General features: G+C 36.4%; 3 protein-coding genes and 1 pseudogene across 4 annotated transcripts; 3 read left to right on the top strand and 1 right to left on the bottom strand.

The window, feature by feature from the left end:
• Positions 1–315: 315 nt before the first annotated feature.
• On the top strand, positions 316–2150 carry LOC118057167 (rust resistance kinase Lr10-like; annotated as a pseudogene).
• Positions 2151–2463: 313 nt separating this feature from the next.
• On the bottom strand, positions 2464–5738 carry LOC118057298 (rust resistance kinase Lr10). 2 transcript variants are annotated; one of them, XM_035069833.2, is made up of 4 exons: positions 4923–5738; positions 4619–4651; positions 3817–3846; positions 2464–3709 (listed from the first exon to the last, which is right to left on the bottom strand). In XM_035069833.2, the coding sequence occupies exons 1-4, from the start codon at positions 5659–5661 to the stop codon at positions 2571–2573; spliced, it is 1941 nt and encodes a 646-aa protein (XP_034925724.1). In that variant the 5' UTR covers positions 5662–5738; the 3' UTR covers positions 2464–2570. The 2 variants fall into 2 exon arrangements, with proteins under 2 accessions (XP_034925724.1, XP_073260908.1); XM_073404807.1 differs by lacking the exon at positions 3817–3846.
• A 3559-nt stretch (positions 5739–9297) lies between these two features.
• LOC118057302 (rust resistance kinase Lr10) lies at positions 9298–11878 on the top strand. The gene is made up of 3 exons (XM_035069836.2): positions 9298–10079; positions 10402–10428; positions 10528–11878. Exons 1-3 carry the CDS (start codon positions 9398–9400, stop codon positions 11640–11642), a joined length of 1824 nt encoding a protein of 607 aa, XP_034925727.1. The 5' UTR covers positions 9298–9397; the 3' UTR covers positions 11643–11878.
• A 3824-nt stretch (positions 11879–15702) lies between these two features.
• On the top strand, positions 15703–18245 carry LOC118057301 (rust resistance kinase Lr10). Its single transcript, XM_035069835.2, has 3 exons — positions 15703–16509; positions 16824–16850; positions 16950–18245. The coding sequence occupies exons 1-3, from the start codon at positions 15825–15827 to the stop codon at positions 18062–18064; spliced, it is 1827 nt and encodes a 608-aa protein (XP_034925726.1). The 5' UTR covers positions 15703–15824; the 3' UTR covers positions 18065–18245.
• Positions 18246–18916: the final 671 nt, after the last annotated feature.

Genomic DNA, 18916 nt, shown 5'->3' with positions numbered 1-18916 from the left:
ATTTAAATTAAAAAAAAAATCATGTGCTTTCAAATTTTGTAATACCCACCTCATGGATTTGCATGGTTAGCAAGTAGACTTGCTTCCAAAATGTGTTTTGGTTTGAGTGCTAGATCATGAGGATCTATTTGCCAGTAAATTTAATTTTAGTATGTGTAAGCTATTTAAGAACAAAACTTTATACTATCAAAAAATTGATATATGAAGAAAATAACCTGGCTGTATGGAATTTCTCACCAAAATTTGCCTCAGCATATTTTTATCACCAACATCGATCGGCAAGTAGTTTTTGATTCTTATCACATGCGATACTAAATGCCGATGTTCCTTCAGGAACTGGAGAAGACTTTAGAGGCAATGTTAGGCTTTCTACTCCTTGTTCCAGCATCTCCGGGACTTTGTTCATTGGAGGACGGTTGTCAGGAATTATTTGTATGCACCATAGCGCGGCGGCGACAACTATCTTCTTTAAGTATGAGAACTTGAAGGGACTTTGCCTATATGCTAATTATAGATCCGGGAATTGAGTCGTGACATGATGTCTTGTACCAAGATGCATAACATTTCATCATTTCCGGATGAAATCATTAGAGGAAACAATAGTCTTTCTTTGAATTGGACGACCAGAATGTGGGATTTTGTGAAGAACAAGGCAAGTACAGTAAATTGAAGGCTAACACTTGCATGCTTGGAACTGAATGTTATGACAAGCCCAAATCAGCTAGAGGTACATTCATACTTCCACATTGTATGATAGTTTTGCAGTATCTAATGATTCTTTCAAGTTCCGTCAACTTTAGAAGCTAAAAGAAACCATTTCTATTGCAGGAACCACAAGAAAGATTGTGGCTGCTGGTGGGTTGTCTGTGCTTCTCGCTTTTATGTTTTGTTAATAGTTTCTTGCCTGTACTACTTGTTTGGAAGACATGGATTCTTGACTAGTAATTTTTTTATATAGTTACAACTATTGGTTTGTTTCTTCTAGTACTATTGGTGGTTGCATTCTACTGCAGATCAAGGTCTGACAAAGCAGCAAAAGAAAACCTAGAGAGGGTTGAAAGATTTTTGGAGGATTATAAAGCTCTCAAGGCTGCAAGATATTCATATGCCGATATCAAAAGGATTACGAATGACTTCAAGGAAATTCTGGGTCCGGGAACTTGGAAAAGTTTAAAGGAAAGCTTTCTGTTGAAATCTTTGTCGCTGTGAAGAACTGTTTCAACAGGAAGCGGGGACGAGTAATTCATTAATGAAGTAGGAATAATAGGAAAAACATGTCAACATTCTTTGTCGCTGTGAAGAACTGTTTCAACAGGATACGGGGACGAGTAATTCATTAATGAAGTAGGAATAATGGGAAAAACATGTCAACATTGTTCGCTTAGTTGGCTATTGTGCTGATGATTCAAAAGGGCACTAGTTTATGAGTACCTTGCAAATGAATCACGAGAGAAATTTTATCTTCAGTTCTTGGAAAGAGTGTACCACTTGGTTGGAAGAAGCTTCAGGATTTTTCCCTTGGCGTCACAAGAGGCAATGAGTATCTTCATCAAGGATGGGACCAGAGAATCCTTCATTTTGACATTAAGCTTCAGAATATCCTGCTGGTTGAAAGTTGTAATCCAAAAATTTCTGATTTCGGTCTGGCGAAATTATGTTCCAAGGTTCAAAGTGATGTTTCCATGACTACAGCTCGAGGGACTGTGGCCTATATTGCACCTGAAGTTTTCTCTAGGAACTTGGGGAACGCGTGCTACAAGTCTGATGTTCACTGTTTTGGGATGGTATTGCTAGCAATAGTTGGGGGCAGGAAAAATACAGATGATACAGCAGAGAACACTGGCCAAGTATATTTCCCAGAATGGATATACAACTATTTAGATGGAGGAGAAGAGCTGAGACTCAAGATCCAGGAAGCAGAGGATGCAGAAATTGCGAAGAAACTTGCGATTGTAGGATTTTGGTGCATTCAGTGGCACCCTATGGATCGTCCCTCAATGAAAACTGAAGTTCAAATGTTGGAAGGAGAAGGTAACATATTTGCAATGCCTCAAAATCCTTTTGCCTCTGCAGGTGCAGGGAGAATGAATGCAAATATGGCTAGCAGACAGCTTCACCATGACTTGGTTGCGATCCCTGAAGGGGAATGAAGTTTGATACCACCTTTAATATTCAGCGATGGAAAGGAAGATCATGATTAAGCCCAGCAATGTAATTTTTCTTCCACTAAAGGTTCTGAACTAGTTTCCAAAAGTGTAATTTTGCTTTACATACCATACAATAAATTAATTGCACATATATTTCCTTTTTTTGCTGAGTTCGATGGGCATCATGGTGAGGCATATGGCGTTTCTTACCTGAAGTCAAGTTAACTGTTATAGGCTGAGCTCTGCAGTGAAAGTAACCTCAACACTAATACACATTAGAAAATTGCTCAAACTAAGAAGAAAGAATTCTCAGCAATTTTGAGAGAAATATCTCTGCCAAGGAATCTCACTATCCTCAAAGTATGTACATGAGTAAGAGTTTTGCAGAAAGAAGGTAAAATTGAGCCTTTACAAATTAGTTATTCAACCAGAGTTTATAAGTAAACTAATTGTATCATTCGCGTCAAATAGCATAGAAGATGAACATGCTTCGTCCGTAGAGTAAGTGTAATTCGTAGGTGTTTCATCTGGATATAGAACAGGTTTTGGAGGAAATTCTAGGCTTTCAACATCTCCTTCAAGCATCTCCACAACTTTGCTCATTGAAGGACGATTAATAGGCTTCATCTGTATGCACCACAGTGCCACTATAATCATCTTCTTTGCCAATTCATTTTCATCTTTTGTGGCATCTCCAATTTCAACCCTTCCATCAACAACTTGGTTGTAAACCCAGTCAGGGAAATAGTTTTCGCTGTTACTCTCTGTCACCGGATTTGTACTCTGTCTCTTTCCAACCATTTCCATTAACAACATACCAAAACTATAAACATCAGCTTTGTAGGAAACACTACCGATGTTTTTATAGAACAATTCTGGTGCTATGTATCCTATTGTTCCTCTTGCTGCAGTAAGCATGACAGTGTTGTTATTTGTAGGATATAATTTAGCAAGTCCAAAATCAGAAACTTTTGGAGTGAAATTCTCATCAAGAAGAACATTGTGAGGCTTAATGTCAAAATGTAGAATCTGCATGTCACAACCTCGGTGTAGATATTCGATGCCACGAGCCACTCCCAGAGAAATTTCATGCATTTTTTGCCAGCTTAAAGTAGTATTCCCTTGTCGAGATAGAACATATTTGTCAAGTGATCCATTAGACATGAAATCATATACAAGCGCACGCTTTGATCCCTCAGCACAAAAGCCAATTAATCTCACAACATTAACATGGTGAATCCTTCCAATTGTTGCTACTTCATTGATGAAATCTTGACCATTTGCACTGGACTTGTCCAGCATCTTTACTGCTGCAAGATGTCCACTACGGAGCTTCCCTTTATAGACAGATCCATAGCCTCCTTGACCTAACTTTTCCTTGAAACCATTGGTCATCTTCTTAATATCCGAGTAAGAGTACCTTATAGGTGCAAAGTTATTTTGACTTTGCAAAAATTCTTCAATAATGTCATACATCGATAAATGCCTCCTTAGCCATCTATATACCAAGAATGCGAACACAAATGGACTGCATAGTACAGTTCTTGCAATGATGAGTCCCGCTGTATAGTAAAAATTTCAGGGAAAAGAAAGTCAGCTGCTATTGGCATCTTTGCCTGCTGGAAAAGATGATTTAAACTTATAATCCAAAGAACAGAAAGGCTCTTACCAATCATCATCAATATAAACCACCAAAGTACTGTAAGAACAAAATAACATTAATCAGGGAGTCATAATCAGATAGCTGAAACCCAATTACACTATCTTCTATTAAACCAAATGCAAGCTGAGATTGGCAGGGGCTAGAAACACTGTCCTCATGAATACACACCCTGCCTAACATGATCACATTCTTTGGCTACCTATGCATAGATTCAGAGGCTCCTGCTATTTTTTGGTATTTGTGCATACTGTTGGTGTAACATCCCGGTTGACGAAACATAACATGTTTAGTAATGGGAATAGCAAATAGTATGGTAACTTGTTTTTTGTTCTCAATTCATTTGGTGGTTATGGAATTTCTACCGAAATTTCAGCGGAATTTCCCCTATAGTTAAGTTAAGCATGTTATGTTTTGCCAACCGGTGTGTTACATTTCGGCATTAGAGCCCTGGTTGGGGTTCTAGGAATGATGTGGTGATAAAACTAAGCATGTTATGTTTCGTCAACCAGGATGTTATAGTTGCAGCTTCGTTTTGTAATCCATATCTATAAACAATGGCTAGCATCCATTTACCATTCTATCAGGTCCGTATGCATTGTGAACTATTTTCCATTTCTAAAATTCACTGCCAAAAATGACCTCTTTAAAGACTACATTTTTATCTACATTATGATGACATCTTGTTGCTAGATAAACATTTTCTGCAGAATTTTTTCATGGTGCTGTGGGGGAAGTGATCAGTGCTAGCTGCTAGGTGTATGCTTATGCAAAGCAAGAGCCGGTAATAAAATGGAGAGAGAATCCTTACATCTGATTTGGTTGATTATTTGGTCAAATATACCTACACATTACGAAAAACAGATAACATCAGCAAAAAAAAAGAGGGAAGATAAATCTATAACAGAACAAGAGTGCTGCAATTTTAAACAAAAATGGAATAATTTATGACCAAGTGGCTCAGTTGGTGCCATTAACTCTACCCAGATGGTTTCTTTATCAAAACAAGGTTGGTATTGTCACATATGCAAGGAATTCAAAGTTTCAGCTGAGCTATGATTTTTCTTGAAAACAAAGGGATCCGCACAAGGTAAAACAAGACAGTAATTGCTTACTTTCTGTGGGACAGGAAAAACCTTCGCTTGGGAGGTAGCACTTTTCTTTTCCTTTGCAAATTCCACAGTTTACCTCTTTCCACCAAAGCTCAAATCCATAGACAAGTCTATTGTGGATGTCCATGTAGGAAATGTTTCTGTAATCTTTTATCGGCGACGATGACATAGCAATTAGCTCCACTCTGCACAAGTTCTCCACATATGACAAATTGGCCTCATTTAGAACATAAGAATTTGTTCCATTGATGCAAGGAGCAGTGTCCACATAAAGAGGAGACTTCACCGGATTCGCACACTTCATGAACATCATTATCTTCTGTGATTCATTACTGGGTGACCAAAAAGAGGTTCGCCAATCAAAAGGGTCTCTGTAACTGAAGTTGCTTCCTGTCAAAGAATGCTGAGGGAGAGAGGAGCAGTTACCCTTAGTAACATTAGAATCAACAACTCTAATTGTGGAGTTATTGTAATTAATGGACTGTACAAGGTATCTTCCTGAATACATGTACAGGACTGTCTGATTGTTCTCACACGATAGCTCGTAGAAAGAGAACCCACAGTTTGGTGGATCCCCTTTCAGCCTAAAAGGCAAGCTGATGTTATGGAGACTGCCACAAGAAGAAGGAGCACAAACATGATCAGTCTGTGATGTGCAAGTTTGGACTTGGATACATATGATGAGAAAGAGAAGAAGAGCTGTGCCTCTGTGACTAGCAAGGAGGATCTTTGTTGCAGACATCTCAAGAAAGTCAGAGGTTCTGCAATTACGAGGGCATGAAATGTGTTGATAATGTAAAAATAACTAATGTGTATTTAAATATAATTAGTTCTTCTAAGAGGCTATTTGGCATTGGAATACACGTTAAGAAAAGCATTTACACTATTCATAGTCATATTATCAAATGTGATGTCAGTCATGCGCACAAATTAATTCAAATTTGACTTATTCCCTGGTTTGGAAAGGTATCCATTTATTGAAAAAAGAAAAAAGAAAAAAGCCTATGGATATTGCATTTTAAAATGCTATTGGAGTCCCTTTCAAAATTATTGGGATTTCCTGCATATGGGCAGAGTTAGCTTATGCATCTTTAAGAACAAAAACAAAAAATCCATATTCATAAAGAAAATCATAAATATGAGTTGTGGAAAATGCAAAGGTGACAAATTTGACTTCACTTTCCCCCACCCTTTTCTTTAATGTATCCATGTTTGACTTCTTCTTAGCAGTTCCCCATCACGACATTAACTGCTCCAAGAAAAAACAATGGTATCCGCTGCATCTGTGTGCACCACAAAGCTACAATAATCATTTTCTTTTCTGTTTTCTTTTCATCTTCTGCTGCATCTCCAATTTCAAGTCTTTCTTCAAGAATTTGGTTATAAACCCAAGAGGGAAAATAGTTTTCACTGGAACTCTCTGCCACTGGATTAGTGTTATTTCTTTTTCCAGCCATTTCCAACAACAACATTCCAAAACTATAAACATCAGCTTTATATGAAACACTGGCGATGTTTTTGTAGAACAATTCCGGTGCAATATATCCTATTGTGCCTCTTGCTGCAGCAAGAGTGACAGTGTTGTAGTGTTGTAGTTTGTTGGATACAATTTAGCAGGCCCAAAATCAGAGACTTTTGGAGTGAAATTCTCATCAAGAAGAATTTGATCCCTCAGCACAGAAGCCAGTTAGTCTTACCACATTAACATGGTGAATCCTTCCAATTGTTACCACTTCATTGATGAAATCTTGGCCATTTCCACTGGACTTGCCCTACATCTTCACTTCTGCAAGACTTCCACTACGAAGCTTCCCTTCGTGGACAGATCCATAGCCTCCTTGACCCAGCTTGTTCTTAAAGTCATTGGTTATTTTCTTAATCTCTGAGTAAGAGTATCTTATTGGTCTGAAGCTATTCTGATGTTGCAGAAATTCTTCGATATTCTGATACATTGATGTATGCCTCCTTCGCCATGTGTAAATCAAAAAAGCAAACACAAATGGACAGAAAAAAATTTCCCTTCCAGCAATTAGTGACCCTGTGCAGTAAAACCATCAGGGAAATGATTTCAGTTGCTGTTGGCATCTTTTACCACCTGGAAATTATGCGATCGAAAGAACTTATGCATTCAAATATAAAAATTTTAAGTGCTTAACAATGAGCATCATTGTGAACCAACGTTCTACTGCATGAACAGGAAAATAATTAGGTGGGTTAGATATATTAAGTTGAAAGCTAGCATATTTTCCCTACCCCATTCTACTACCATCTAAAACAAATGACCCGATAGAGAAGCCAGGGATAGCAACTTCTTGCAGTTTAGGATTGAGGCTTTGTTTGTTGTTTTGTTGTATTTTATAGTATCTTGCTTTTAGATAAACATGAACATTGCAGTTGCAACTCTTAATTATGCTGGAAAGAGCAACCACAGCTTGGTGGATCCCTTTTTTAGCTGGGAAAGGTGAGCTTACATTTCGGATATTGCCACAGGAAGAAGGAGCACAAAGGTGACTAGTCTATGCAGTGCCAGTCTGGACTTGGAAACTTATGATGATGATGAGGAGGAGGAGGAGGAGGTGGAGCAGGAGGAGTAGGAGGAGAAGAAGAAGAAGAGAATCCATGTTGCAAACATCTGCAGAGAGAGTGAGAGGCTCTACGATCTTTGATGCATGTATAATTAAAACCTTTCCTTAGTTTCTGTGAACATACCAATTCTTCACCCTCTGTATAAGAACATAAGATAATTTCAACAAAACAATAAACTCTGTAATTTCCTTGTAACATTTTACTTACCATGTATCAATAATCATCAAAATGCATGATATACGACGCTGTCACAAATCATATATTATCATTAGGCTCCAATAAACTCTGTAATTTATCTGTGAGTACTAATCCATAAATCTGATTTGCTCATGTAGACCCAATTGAATGTCAATCATTGATTTTAAGAACCAAATCATGACATTTCAAACTCCAATGACTAGAATGTATCATTATAAACTTACAGGGACCATTGATGATTTTTACACATCATCTTCCTCAAATTTCATGCGAATCCCTTCGTTCAATAACAGTAACAAAGCCAAATCAAAGATCATTACAACAACAACGATCCTCTTACTTCTAAATTCATATAAAACCATTAAATTTCTCAAAATTTCTAAAAGAACATTAATGCAGATAAAGTAAAAGCATATATGAACTTCAAGAATGACAAGAGTGGAGTTTGTTCAAACCTTTTACCCTACTCCCCTTGTTGGTTTGGAAAGGTGAGAGACCCCCCTCCAGGAATTCTGATGGGGAACCCTTTTCATATGGCCAACATTGGATCATGGCATTTCACGTTTGGTTAATATGTAATATAACTAATCAGCGGGTTATATATTATTATATTCATATAAATACATATTTATTATTAATAAAAACTTAATTTATTTTTAGTATTCATATAATATTATATTAATAAATCTAAAATAAAAATAAAATTCACTGGTGAAAAATATTTTGTAAAGAAAATTATAAAATTATTATAATTATGAGATTCATATTGCATCAAAGTATTGTTTCTAAAATGTTCATAGTTGATGCTTTCTTAAATACAAAATATTTATTAGAGCCGTAAAAACTAGTACATATTATTTTTATTTTTTTTATAAAAGAAAGCAATTATTCTCATAAGCTAAGGTATAAGAGATACCTCGAATTAATATGTAATTGTTTGTCACAAGACATCTACATTGAACTAACCTGCATGAGAATTTCATATGAAAAGATCATCTATATCTATAGAAAGATTCATGTGACAATACATTGTGTAAATAATTATTAGACTTGAGATTATTAAGTCATTTTATATATAGAATATTATGTTTTGATTATGTAACATGTTATTTTAATTGAGGTAATGAAAGACAAATATTTAATATAGTATAAATTATATGAAGGTATTTGAATGATTAAGAAATAATTCACCACTTTAATTTAATTAGAAAAAATATTTTATCTTTTTTTAAATAGTATTAACTAAGAAATTTTTAATTAAAATAAAATAAAATTTTATTTAAACAAACAATCACTGTCAAAATAAAAACTCTATGTTCATTAAGAAAATAGACACATAATTTAACGTTTTTTTTAAATCAATTTAGTGCTGCCTCTAGGGATGGATCATGGAAGAAGGAATCTTGCTCAGCTTTTTCGTGGAAATTGACAAACTTGACTATACTTTTGCCGTATCTTATGGTCTCAAGAGTTGATGCTTTCTCGAGGTGACAGATTTGACTCCTGAATCTTCCCAGCACCACAACATCGTTACCCCACACGGAAAAAAATAATATATATTTTTTATTTCAAATTGAGCTTTGAACTATTTCAAGTCAACTATATGTGTAAAGAGCCAAACCACAAGTTACAATCTCAAGAAAACACCATCATTTGCAGGGCAGCTGAGCTCAAAAGAACCTCTGTCTTTGGAAATGGATCTCTCTGTAGTTGGCTTGTTGATGCTGGTCCTTGTAGGTCATGGAGTTGGCCATCCTGGTCAACTCGTTCCTGATCCGTGCCCAGAAGCGAGTTGTAAGAAAGGCGGTCCAGCCATAAGATTTCCATTCATGCTCAAAGAAAAGCAGTCAGATAACTGTAGCTATCCTGGGTTTGAGCTATCCTGCGACGGTAAAGAAACGTTGTTGCAGCTACCAAATTCTGTGAAACTATACGTCAACAAAATTGACTATGCATCACAGTTGATCTTTGCTGCTGACCCAGATAAATGCCTTCCAAAGCAACTCAGAAGCTTCAATTTGTCTACATCTCCTTTCCAGTTTGGAGACAAGCAGCAGTATGATTATGCATTTTTCAACTGTACATCGTTGAAGGGAGATACATATCAGAGACTGGCTTGCCTTAGTGGTCCTGGATATGATATTTTTGCCTATACATCTGATTATCTCATCAGCTATACAGACCTGACATCCTGTACTAAGATATATAATCTGTCATCCGTTCCAATGGAAGTCATGAGGCAGGAAAACATACTAAATTTGACTTGGTCAGTGCCAGCATGTAGACTTTGTGAAGCACAAGGCAAGTTCTGCAGATGGAAGAATATCAGTGCTAGGCTTGAAATTGAATGCTATGACAGGCCTAAATCAAAAGAAGGTATGGTCTTTCTTACACCTTTCTCAGTTCACTTTTAAACTATTGGATTATTTGTTAGTTAATAAAATCAAACTTGTTTGTGAGTTCTTCAAGTGTTAGTAATGAAACATACAGTATCCATGTCAAGTTGAACAGAAAAATAAGTATAAGTAATCTTAATTGGAGATAAATCAGTCCAGTTATCAGTAGATTGGGTAGTTGATAAATGATAGGAATTAGGAATTTCTGCTAATTAGTCCTAATTTGCATAGAATGCATAGATTATGATTGTCAAATGCATGCTGTTGAAGAAACTGATGATACCATAAATTTTCTTTCACAGGCATCAGGAAAAAGATAGCGGCTGCAGGTGAGAATTCTGCGAATACAGCATTTTCAACTTCTTTCCTTATCTTGCAACTTCTAAACTAAATTGATGACTTCTAAACCACAAATGTTTTATTTGCAGTCGCGACCGTGGGTTCGTTTCTTCTATTACTGGTATTTTTTGCAGCCTACCGTGTCTACAGCTCTGACAAAGCAGCGAAAGAAAATCAGAAGAGGATTGAAAACTTTTTGGCGGATTATAAAGCTTTCAAGCCCACCAGATATACGTATGCCGACATAAAAAGGATTACGAATGAATTCAAGGACAAGTTGGGTCAGGGAGCGTATGGAACTGTGTTCAAAGGACAGCTTTCTGATGAGATCTCTGTTGCCGTGAAGATCCTGAACAATTCAACAGGGAATGGAGAAGAGTTCGTTAATGAAGTGGGAACAATGGGAAAAATCCATCACGTCAACGTTATTCGCTTAGTCGGCTACTGTGCTGATGGATTTAGAAGAGCTCTAGTTTACGACTACCTGTCAAACGAATCACTAGAGAAATTTATATCTTCAGAGCATGGCGACGCAACCGCTCTTAGTTGGGAGAAACTTCAGGATATTGCTCTTGGCATGGCCAAAGGAATAGAGTATCTTCACCAAGGTTGTGATCAGCGAATCCTCCATTTCGACATCAAACCTCATAACATCTTGCTGGACGACAATTTCAATCCAAAAATCTCTGATTTCGGTCTGGCAAAACTATGCTCCAAGGATCAGAGTGCTGTTTCCATGACTACAGCTAGAGGAACCTTGGGGTACATTGCACCTGAAGTGTTCTCGAGGAACTTCGGTAATGTATCCTACAAGTCTGATGTTTATAGTTTTGGAATGGTGCTGCTTGAAATGGTTGGAGGGAGGAAGACTATCGATGATAAGATAGAGAACAACAACCAAATCTACTTTCCAGAATGGGTCTACAACAGCCTGGATAATGGAGAAGAGCTGAGAATCAGAATTGAAAAGGAGGGTGATGCACAGATTGCCAAGAAGCTGACAATTGTAGGACTTTGGTGCATTCAATGGCACCCCGTGGATCGTCCCTCAATGAATGCTGTAGTTCAAATGCTGGAAGGCGCAGGGGACACATTAACAATGCCTCCCAGCCCTTTTGCTTCTGCAGGTCAAGGAAGAAGGAATGTCAATATGCCGGGGAGACCTCTTCATCAAGCTTTGGAAGTGATCTCAGAGGCAGAATAATCGTTTTTTTTTTTTTCAGGAGACTTCACTTGATTTACACTCTTCAGTGACATCCTTAGCGTGTTCATTGCTGAATAGAAGCCGGTCAAAGAGGTCTCCGTAACTGGAGTATTTTCCTGAACTACTCGATTGTTCTCACAAGCTAGCTCATATAAGGTGTACCACATTTTGGTGGATCCCCTAAAGCTTTCAATAAATATGATCAATGCATACAAAGCATGAATCTTTGAACTCTATTCTGTGGTCCTTGAAGTGATAAGAATGAAGGTTGATTTCGAATGTTCTTCGCCTTTCCCCTGGATTGGAAAGGTATGAGCCAGACTCCAATGGATATTTGAATGTTTCAACAGAACTACCATCACTGCTGATGCAGTTCCCCATAAAAAATATTGAGCTTTTCCATATGGCCAGCATTTGCTAGCTTGTGCATTCCACCCAAAAAAAACAGAGGAAAAACTCTTCTGCTCTGAATCAACTTCGTGAAATAGCATAGTACTGACTGTTCCAGATATCTGGTTCTGTACCAAACATCCAGTTCAAGGACTTTTGAGTTTTGACGAGGATAAATCCATCCTACTCTGAATTTGGTCCTGGAGGCCCTTCAACTTCAGAATATTGTTTGTGTGCGCGTCCCGTGCTTTCATAGCTGACGAGGTGGATGGGTTGCTAACTCTGTTAGGCTTGTAAAATTGAGGGTCTGATATGTGCCTGGGTGACAATTGAGATTAATATAATAAAATTGAATTTAAAAAAGTCTATACCCAAATTTGATTATTGTCGGTATTTTCTGAAATAGTTACTTTTCGTCCCTAAACTGTTGTAATTTGACTAATCAAGTCCCTTGACTGCTGATTTAATCCATTAATTCCATTAAATACTCGTTTTGTTTGCAATCAGACCATTCATCCATGATGGAATTAGCAACGAGTTTCCATCACACTCGATACATGACACATTTTTATGTTGACAAATCTATCATGATCCTTAGTTCTTAAAAGGCAAAAAAAGCTAGGAAGCGATATAATAATTTTAAAATAACAAAAAAAAATCAAAATATCCCATAATTCCATTAAAATAATTAAGAAAAAGAAGCAGTGATTTAAAGATAAGTTTTTAATTTAGTTACGGGATATCTTAGGGTTTTACGTTGTTGTTATTTATATTATTTAATTTTCTTAAATAATTCAAAGTTCATAAAAATCAATATAATTTGCTGATCGTTATTTTTCTTTTACAAATTGAATACCAAGCTAGATTTAGTCAATATGAACATGTATCAAAACACCGCTAATGTCTTTATAAATAGTACGGCGACTTAAATTGATCAAATTAATAATATAAGGACTCCATTAATACATTTTGTAATATGTTGAAAATCATGGATTGGAAAAGACATTTATACCATTTGATGAATAGGTAAGGGTATAAATAATTTAGGGATATTTTGGGTCTTTTCATATATTTTTGATAAATATAAATAGAAAATCAATTAAAAAAAATAGATATCTTGAGAGGGAGGAACGTAAGAGAAGAGGAGGGGAAGAAGGGGGAAAAGAGAAAAGGAGGAAGTACAAAAGGAAAGAAGAAGTGAAAGTTAGAGATCTTGATGTTTTAGGCTGGAGTCCATTGGTTTAGTTAGAGGATTTTGGGTAATTTAAGATGTTTAATTGATGTTTTAGGGTGTTAATTTGGCTTAATTGATTTGATATGAGGACGGGATATATGGGTTTTTGAGGAACAGATTAGATTATTTTAGGATATATAGTTTAGGAGACTGAAAGATTGGCATTCTAAAATCCCGATCAACTTGTTAACTAGTTGGCCTGATGGTTTTAGTTGACTAGTTGATCAATTTTGGCCGACCAGTTTTCTTGATGATTTCGGTCAACCGGTTGGTTAACTAGTTGACCGAACAGTAAGGGTTGATTAGTTCTTTTAGGTTCGATCAGTTTGAAAAATATTTAGGATCGATTGGGTAGATCTATATTGGTTTCATAATTAAGTTTTGGTCTCAAATCTTAAAGTTGTAATCTTTTATGTTATCTGCTATGCGTTGCTTTTTAGTAATTTATATATTTGTTATAGATTCTACTGACATTCCTCCTAGTGATCCTCAACAATCTCCAATTCAACATTTGTTTTTCTTTTGCCCTTATTTAGGATCGATGAGTTTGGGAAATGTTTAGAAATGATTGGGTGTAGCTATATTGATTTTATAATTATGTTTTGGTCTCAAATCTTAGAGTTGTAATCTTTATTTATAATATTTGCTATGAGTTGTTTTTGAATAATTTATGTATTTGTTATAGGTTTTGCTAATGTTCCTCTTAGTGATCCTCAACAATGTCTAGTTCTATGTTTGTTAGTCTTTTGCCTTCGCTTTTCGAGTGAGTGAGGTGCTTTTTGATATGCATGTAATATAAATATGTATATGCTTATTATACAATAAGTACAACTGATTATGTTTTGAATATTTATAAATGTTGCTTTATTTTTTGAGTACTCATCAATTCTTGAATTTGCACTCGTATTCTGATGAATTAAATTCTATTTGATATGATGACATTTATTTTCTTTGATAATTATATGAATATTTGTTATGTCTTGGAATTGGGATACTTGTTAGAAACTCCATATTAACATAGAGTAGTTAGTCTATGTGCACATGGTAATTTGTATATCTAGCTGGTGAGAGAGGCATCAGCTTGTGGCGACTAATTCTCTCACGGTAATCAAGGCCGCAAACCTTTTTGGTTATCAAAACCTTAAGGTTTCATTTGCTATCTAACATGTATTCTATTATTTTATGCTAATATACTTAATGTATGTGTGTGTGTGTTTGCGTTAGTTTTTTTCATCTATTATATCTATAAAGTATATTAAATATCATTTCCTCCTAGAGTTTATTAAACTTGCCCCTCCTTATTAATATTATTTTTGGGTTCTTAGCTTTTGCTAACATATTAACTTTGTTGAGAGTTCTTGTTTTTTTATTTTTGATTGATATATCTTTCTTGTTTCCGTAAAGTTTTTCTTTTAGCCTTGATTTGATGCTTTAAGTACATCATTATTACACTATTTATTTAAAATTTAAATTTTTATTATTATAATAAATATTGTGAAGTATCTTTTGATTTTATTGGTTTGAATAATATCTTGAAAGTTTACAAAATATAATGAAATTTTATATAATTTATTTTTGGTGTGTGTTGAGGCTTAATATAGGTGGGGTTGGAAAATACTAACAAAACATCAAAATTAGGTGTGTTGAGGCTTAATGAGGTTTGTCATTTATAATCAACTTGTTTGAAAACATCAAAACCTTCACATAAAATAATCATCACTAAATGGGTGTTAGAGAATAATATAAATTATGTACTGCAACCTCACCTAACAGCTTAAGTTATTAAGTTGAGATTGTTCTTTCACATGGTATCAGAACCTTAATGACCTAGTGGTCACGAGTTTGAATCTCACCATCCTCATTTATTTAATAAAATTAAGCATAAGGTAATGTGGGCATGTGCAAATTTCAAGCCCAAAGGGCTTTCACTTGAGGGGGTGTGTTAGAGAATAATATAAATCATATACTGGAACCTCACCTAACAGCTTAAGCTATTAGGTTGAGATGGTTCTTTTACAATGGAAACATTGTATTGCTTTAGATGACCGTACTTTAGTTTTCAAAAAATATTTGATCTCTCTTAAAATGGAAGAAAAATCACACAAAATTTAATGCTTTCTCTTGGGATGGAAGAAGGATTCTTGCTTATCTAATCCCATGGAAAATTTACAAACTAGAGTAACTAGACAACAACTTATGACTTATGCCTAACCTTTGGTTACAATTTCATGCTTTCTTGAGGTGACAGATTTGGCTCCGACTTCCTAGCAATTTCACATACCAATCTCACTACCTCACACGCAAAAATATATTCCACAAAGACAATGACAGTTCTTGAAATGTTCATACATGATTTAAGTCAAGGGAGTAAAGTATGCAGAAATTACTCGAAAGAGCAAAACCACAACTTATAATATATATTTTTTATTTCAAAATGAGAAAGTCATTGAACTATTTCAAGTCAACTATATGTGTAAAGAGCCAAACCACAAGTTACAAACTCAAGAAAACACCATCATTTGCAGGGCAGCTGAGCTCAAAAGAACCTGTCTTTGGAAATGGATCACTCTGTAGTTGGCTTGTTGATGCTGGTCCTTGTAGGTCATGGAGTTGGCCATCCTGATCAACTCCTTCGTGATCCGTGCCCAGAAGCAAGTTGTAAGAAAGACGGTCCAGCCATAAGATTTCCATTCATGCTCAAAGAAAAGCAGCAAGATCACTGTGGCTATCCTGGGTTTGAGCTATCCTGCACGGACAGGAAAGAAACGTTGTTGCAGCTACCAAATTCTGTGAAACTATACGTCAACAAAATTGACTATGCATCACAGTTGCTCGTCGCTAGTGACCCACATAATTGCCTTCCAGGACAACTCAGAAACTTCAGTTTGTCTACATCTCCTTTCCAGTTTGGAGACATGGAGCAGGATGATTATTCATTTTTCAACTGTACATCATGGAAGGGAGATACATCTCGGCAACTGGCTTGCCTTAGTGGTCCTGGATATGATATTTTTGCCTATTATTCCTATTCTTCCATCGGCTATAGCGACCTGACTTCTTGTACCAAGATGTATAATCTCTCATCAATTCCATGGGAAATCCTTTGGCAGAACAATATACTTCGTTTGAATTGGTCAAGGCCAGAATGTGGACTTTGTGAAGCTCGTGGCAAGTTCTGCAGAAGGAAGAATAACAGTGCTGGGCTTGAAACTGAATGCTATGACAAGCCTAAATCAAAAGAAGGTATGGTCTGTCTTGCACATTTTTCTGTTCATCTTGGAACTATTGGGTCATTTGTTAGTTTAGAAAATCAAATTTTCTTGTCAGTTCTTCAAGCATTAGAGATGAAATATATAGTATCCATGTCAAGTTGAACATAAAAATAAGTTTGAAGTGAACTTAATTAGAAACAAATCTGTCCATATATCATTAGGTTGGCTACTTGATAAATGTTTGGAATTAGGCTCATTAGTCATGGTTTCCATAGAATCCATGGATTATTATTCTCAAATACATGCTGCGAACGAAGCTGACGATACCATATATTTTCTTTACAGACATCAAGAAAAAGACGGAGGCTGCAGGTGAGAATTCTGCGAATCTGGCATTTTCAACTTCTTTCCTTATCTTGCAACTTCTAAACTAAATTGATGACTTATTGATCACAAATGTTTTCTATGCAGTCGCGACCGTGGGTTCGGTTCTTCTATTGCTGGTATTTTTTGCAGCCTACCGTGTCTACAGCTCTGACAAAGCAGCTAAAGAAAATCAGAAAAGAATTGAAAACTTTTTGGCGGATTATAAAGCTTTCAAGCCCACCAGATATACGTATGCCGACATAAAAAGGATTACGAATGAATTCAAGGACAAGTTGGGTCAGGGAGCGTATGGAACTGTGTTCAAAGGACAGCTTTCTGATGAGATCTTTGTAGCCGTGAAGATCCTGAACAACTCGACAGGGAATGGAGAAGAGTTCGTTAATGAAGTGAAAACAATGGGAAAAATCCATCACGTCAACGTTATTCGCTTAGTCGGCTACTGTGCTGATGGATTTAGAAGAGCTCTAGTTTACGACTACCTGTCAAACGAATCACTAGAGAAATTTATATCTTCAGAGCATGGCGACGCAACCGCTCTTAGTTGGGAGAAACTTCAGGATATTGCTCTTGGCATGGCCAAAGGAATAGAGTATCTTCACCAAGGTTGTGATCAGCGAATCCTCCATTTCGACATCAAACCTCATAACATCTTGCTAGACGACAATTTCAATCCAAAAATATCTGATTTCGGTCTGGCGAAACTATGCTCCAAGGATCAGAGTGCTGTTTCTATGACTACAGCTCGAGGAACCTTGGGGTACATTGCACCTGAAGTGTTCTCGAGGAACTTCGGTAATGTATCCTACAAGTCTGATGTTTATGGTTTTGGAATGGTGCTGCTTGAAATGGTTGGAGGGAGGAAGACTATCGATGATAAGATAGAGAACAACAACCAAATCTACTTCCCAGAATGGGTCTACAACAGCCTGGATAATGGAGAAGAGCTGCGAATCAGAATTGAAAAGGAGGGTGATGCACAGATTGCCAAGAAGCTGACAATTGTAGGACTTTGGTGCATTCAATGGCACCCCGTGGATCGTCCCTCCATGAATGCTGTAGTTCAAATGCTGGAAGGAGCAGGGGACACATTGACAATGCCTCCCAGCCCTTTTGCTTCTGCAGGTCCAGGAAGAAGGAATGCCAACATGCCGGGGAGACCTCTTCATCAAGCTCTGGAAGTGATCACTGAGGCAGAGTAATCATACAATGCTCCATACTAGATAATCGTTTTTTCAGATGAATATTTTCCTGAATACATGTAGAGGACTATTTGATTGTTCCCAAAAGCTACCTCATACAAAGTGTAGCCACAGTTTGTTGGATACCCTAAAGCCTTCAATAAATATGATTAATGCGTGCAAAGTATGAATCTTTGAACTATATTCTCTTGGCTCTTGGAGTGATAAGAGTGAAGGTTGATTCCAAATGTTTTTCACCTTTCCCCTGAACTGGAAAGGTTCGTAAAAGCCAAACTCCACTGGATACCTGGATATTTCAGCAGAAATATCATCACTGCTAATGGAGTCTCCCATGTGGCCAGCGTTTGCTTGTGCACCTCAACCAAAAAGAAAAAATTATTTTGGTGTTGAACGGTTTGTGCTCCCTGTAGTCTTGAAAGTTATTCATTTGAACCCTTGTACTCCGAATCTGATATGTGCCGAGGGGACTGGTAAGATTAAATACGCTAAAATTAAATTAAAAAGAAAAACAAGAAAGTTCGAGACCCAAATCTGAATGGTGCCAATTTTTTATGCAAGGGCTGATTGTAGATGTGGTCCTTGTTCTATTGTAGTTTGACTAATTGAGTCTCTCAACTACTAATTTAATTAATTGAGTCCCTCTATTATGCATTTAATTATTTTTTTTGCAACCGTAATTTTTATTTACTAAAATGTTTTTGACTTATGTTACTTTGTTAAAAATCTTTTTTTCAAACAATACTAATTTTTTTTATAATAAAATTTAACGTGCTCTAAAAGGAAAAGGAAAAAAAAAAGCTGCTGGTTCCTCAAGTTGACATATTTGACCTTTTTCCTAGCAGTTACGCATCA

The sequence above is a fragment of the Populus alba genome, chromosome 15 (assembly GCF_005239225.2).
Source record: "Populus alba chromosome 15, ASM523922v2, whole genome shotgun sequence".
NCBI lineage: Eukaryota > Viridiplantae > Streptophyta > Magnoliopsida > Malpighiales > Salicaceae > Populus > Populus alba.
This window is presented reverse-complemented; position numbering and strand designations above follow the sequence as displayed.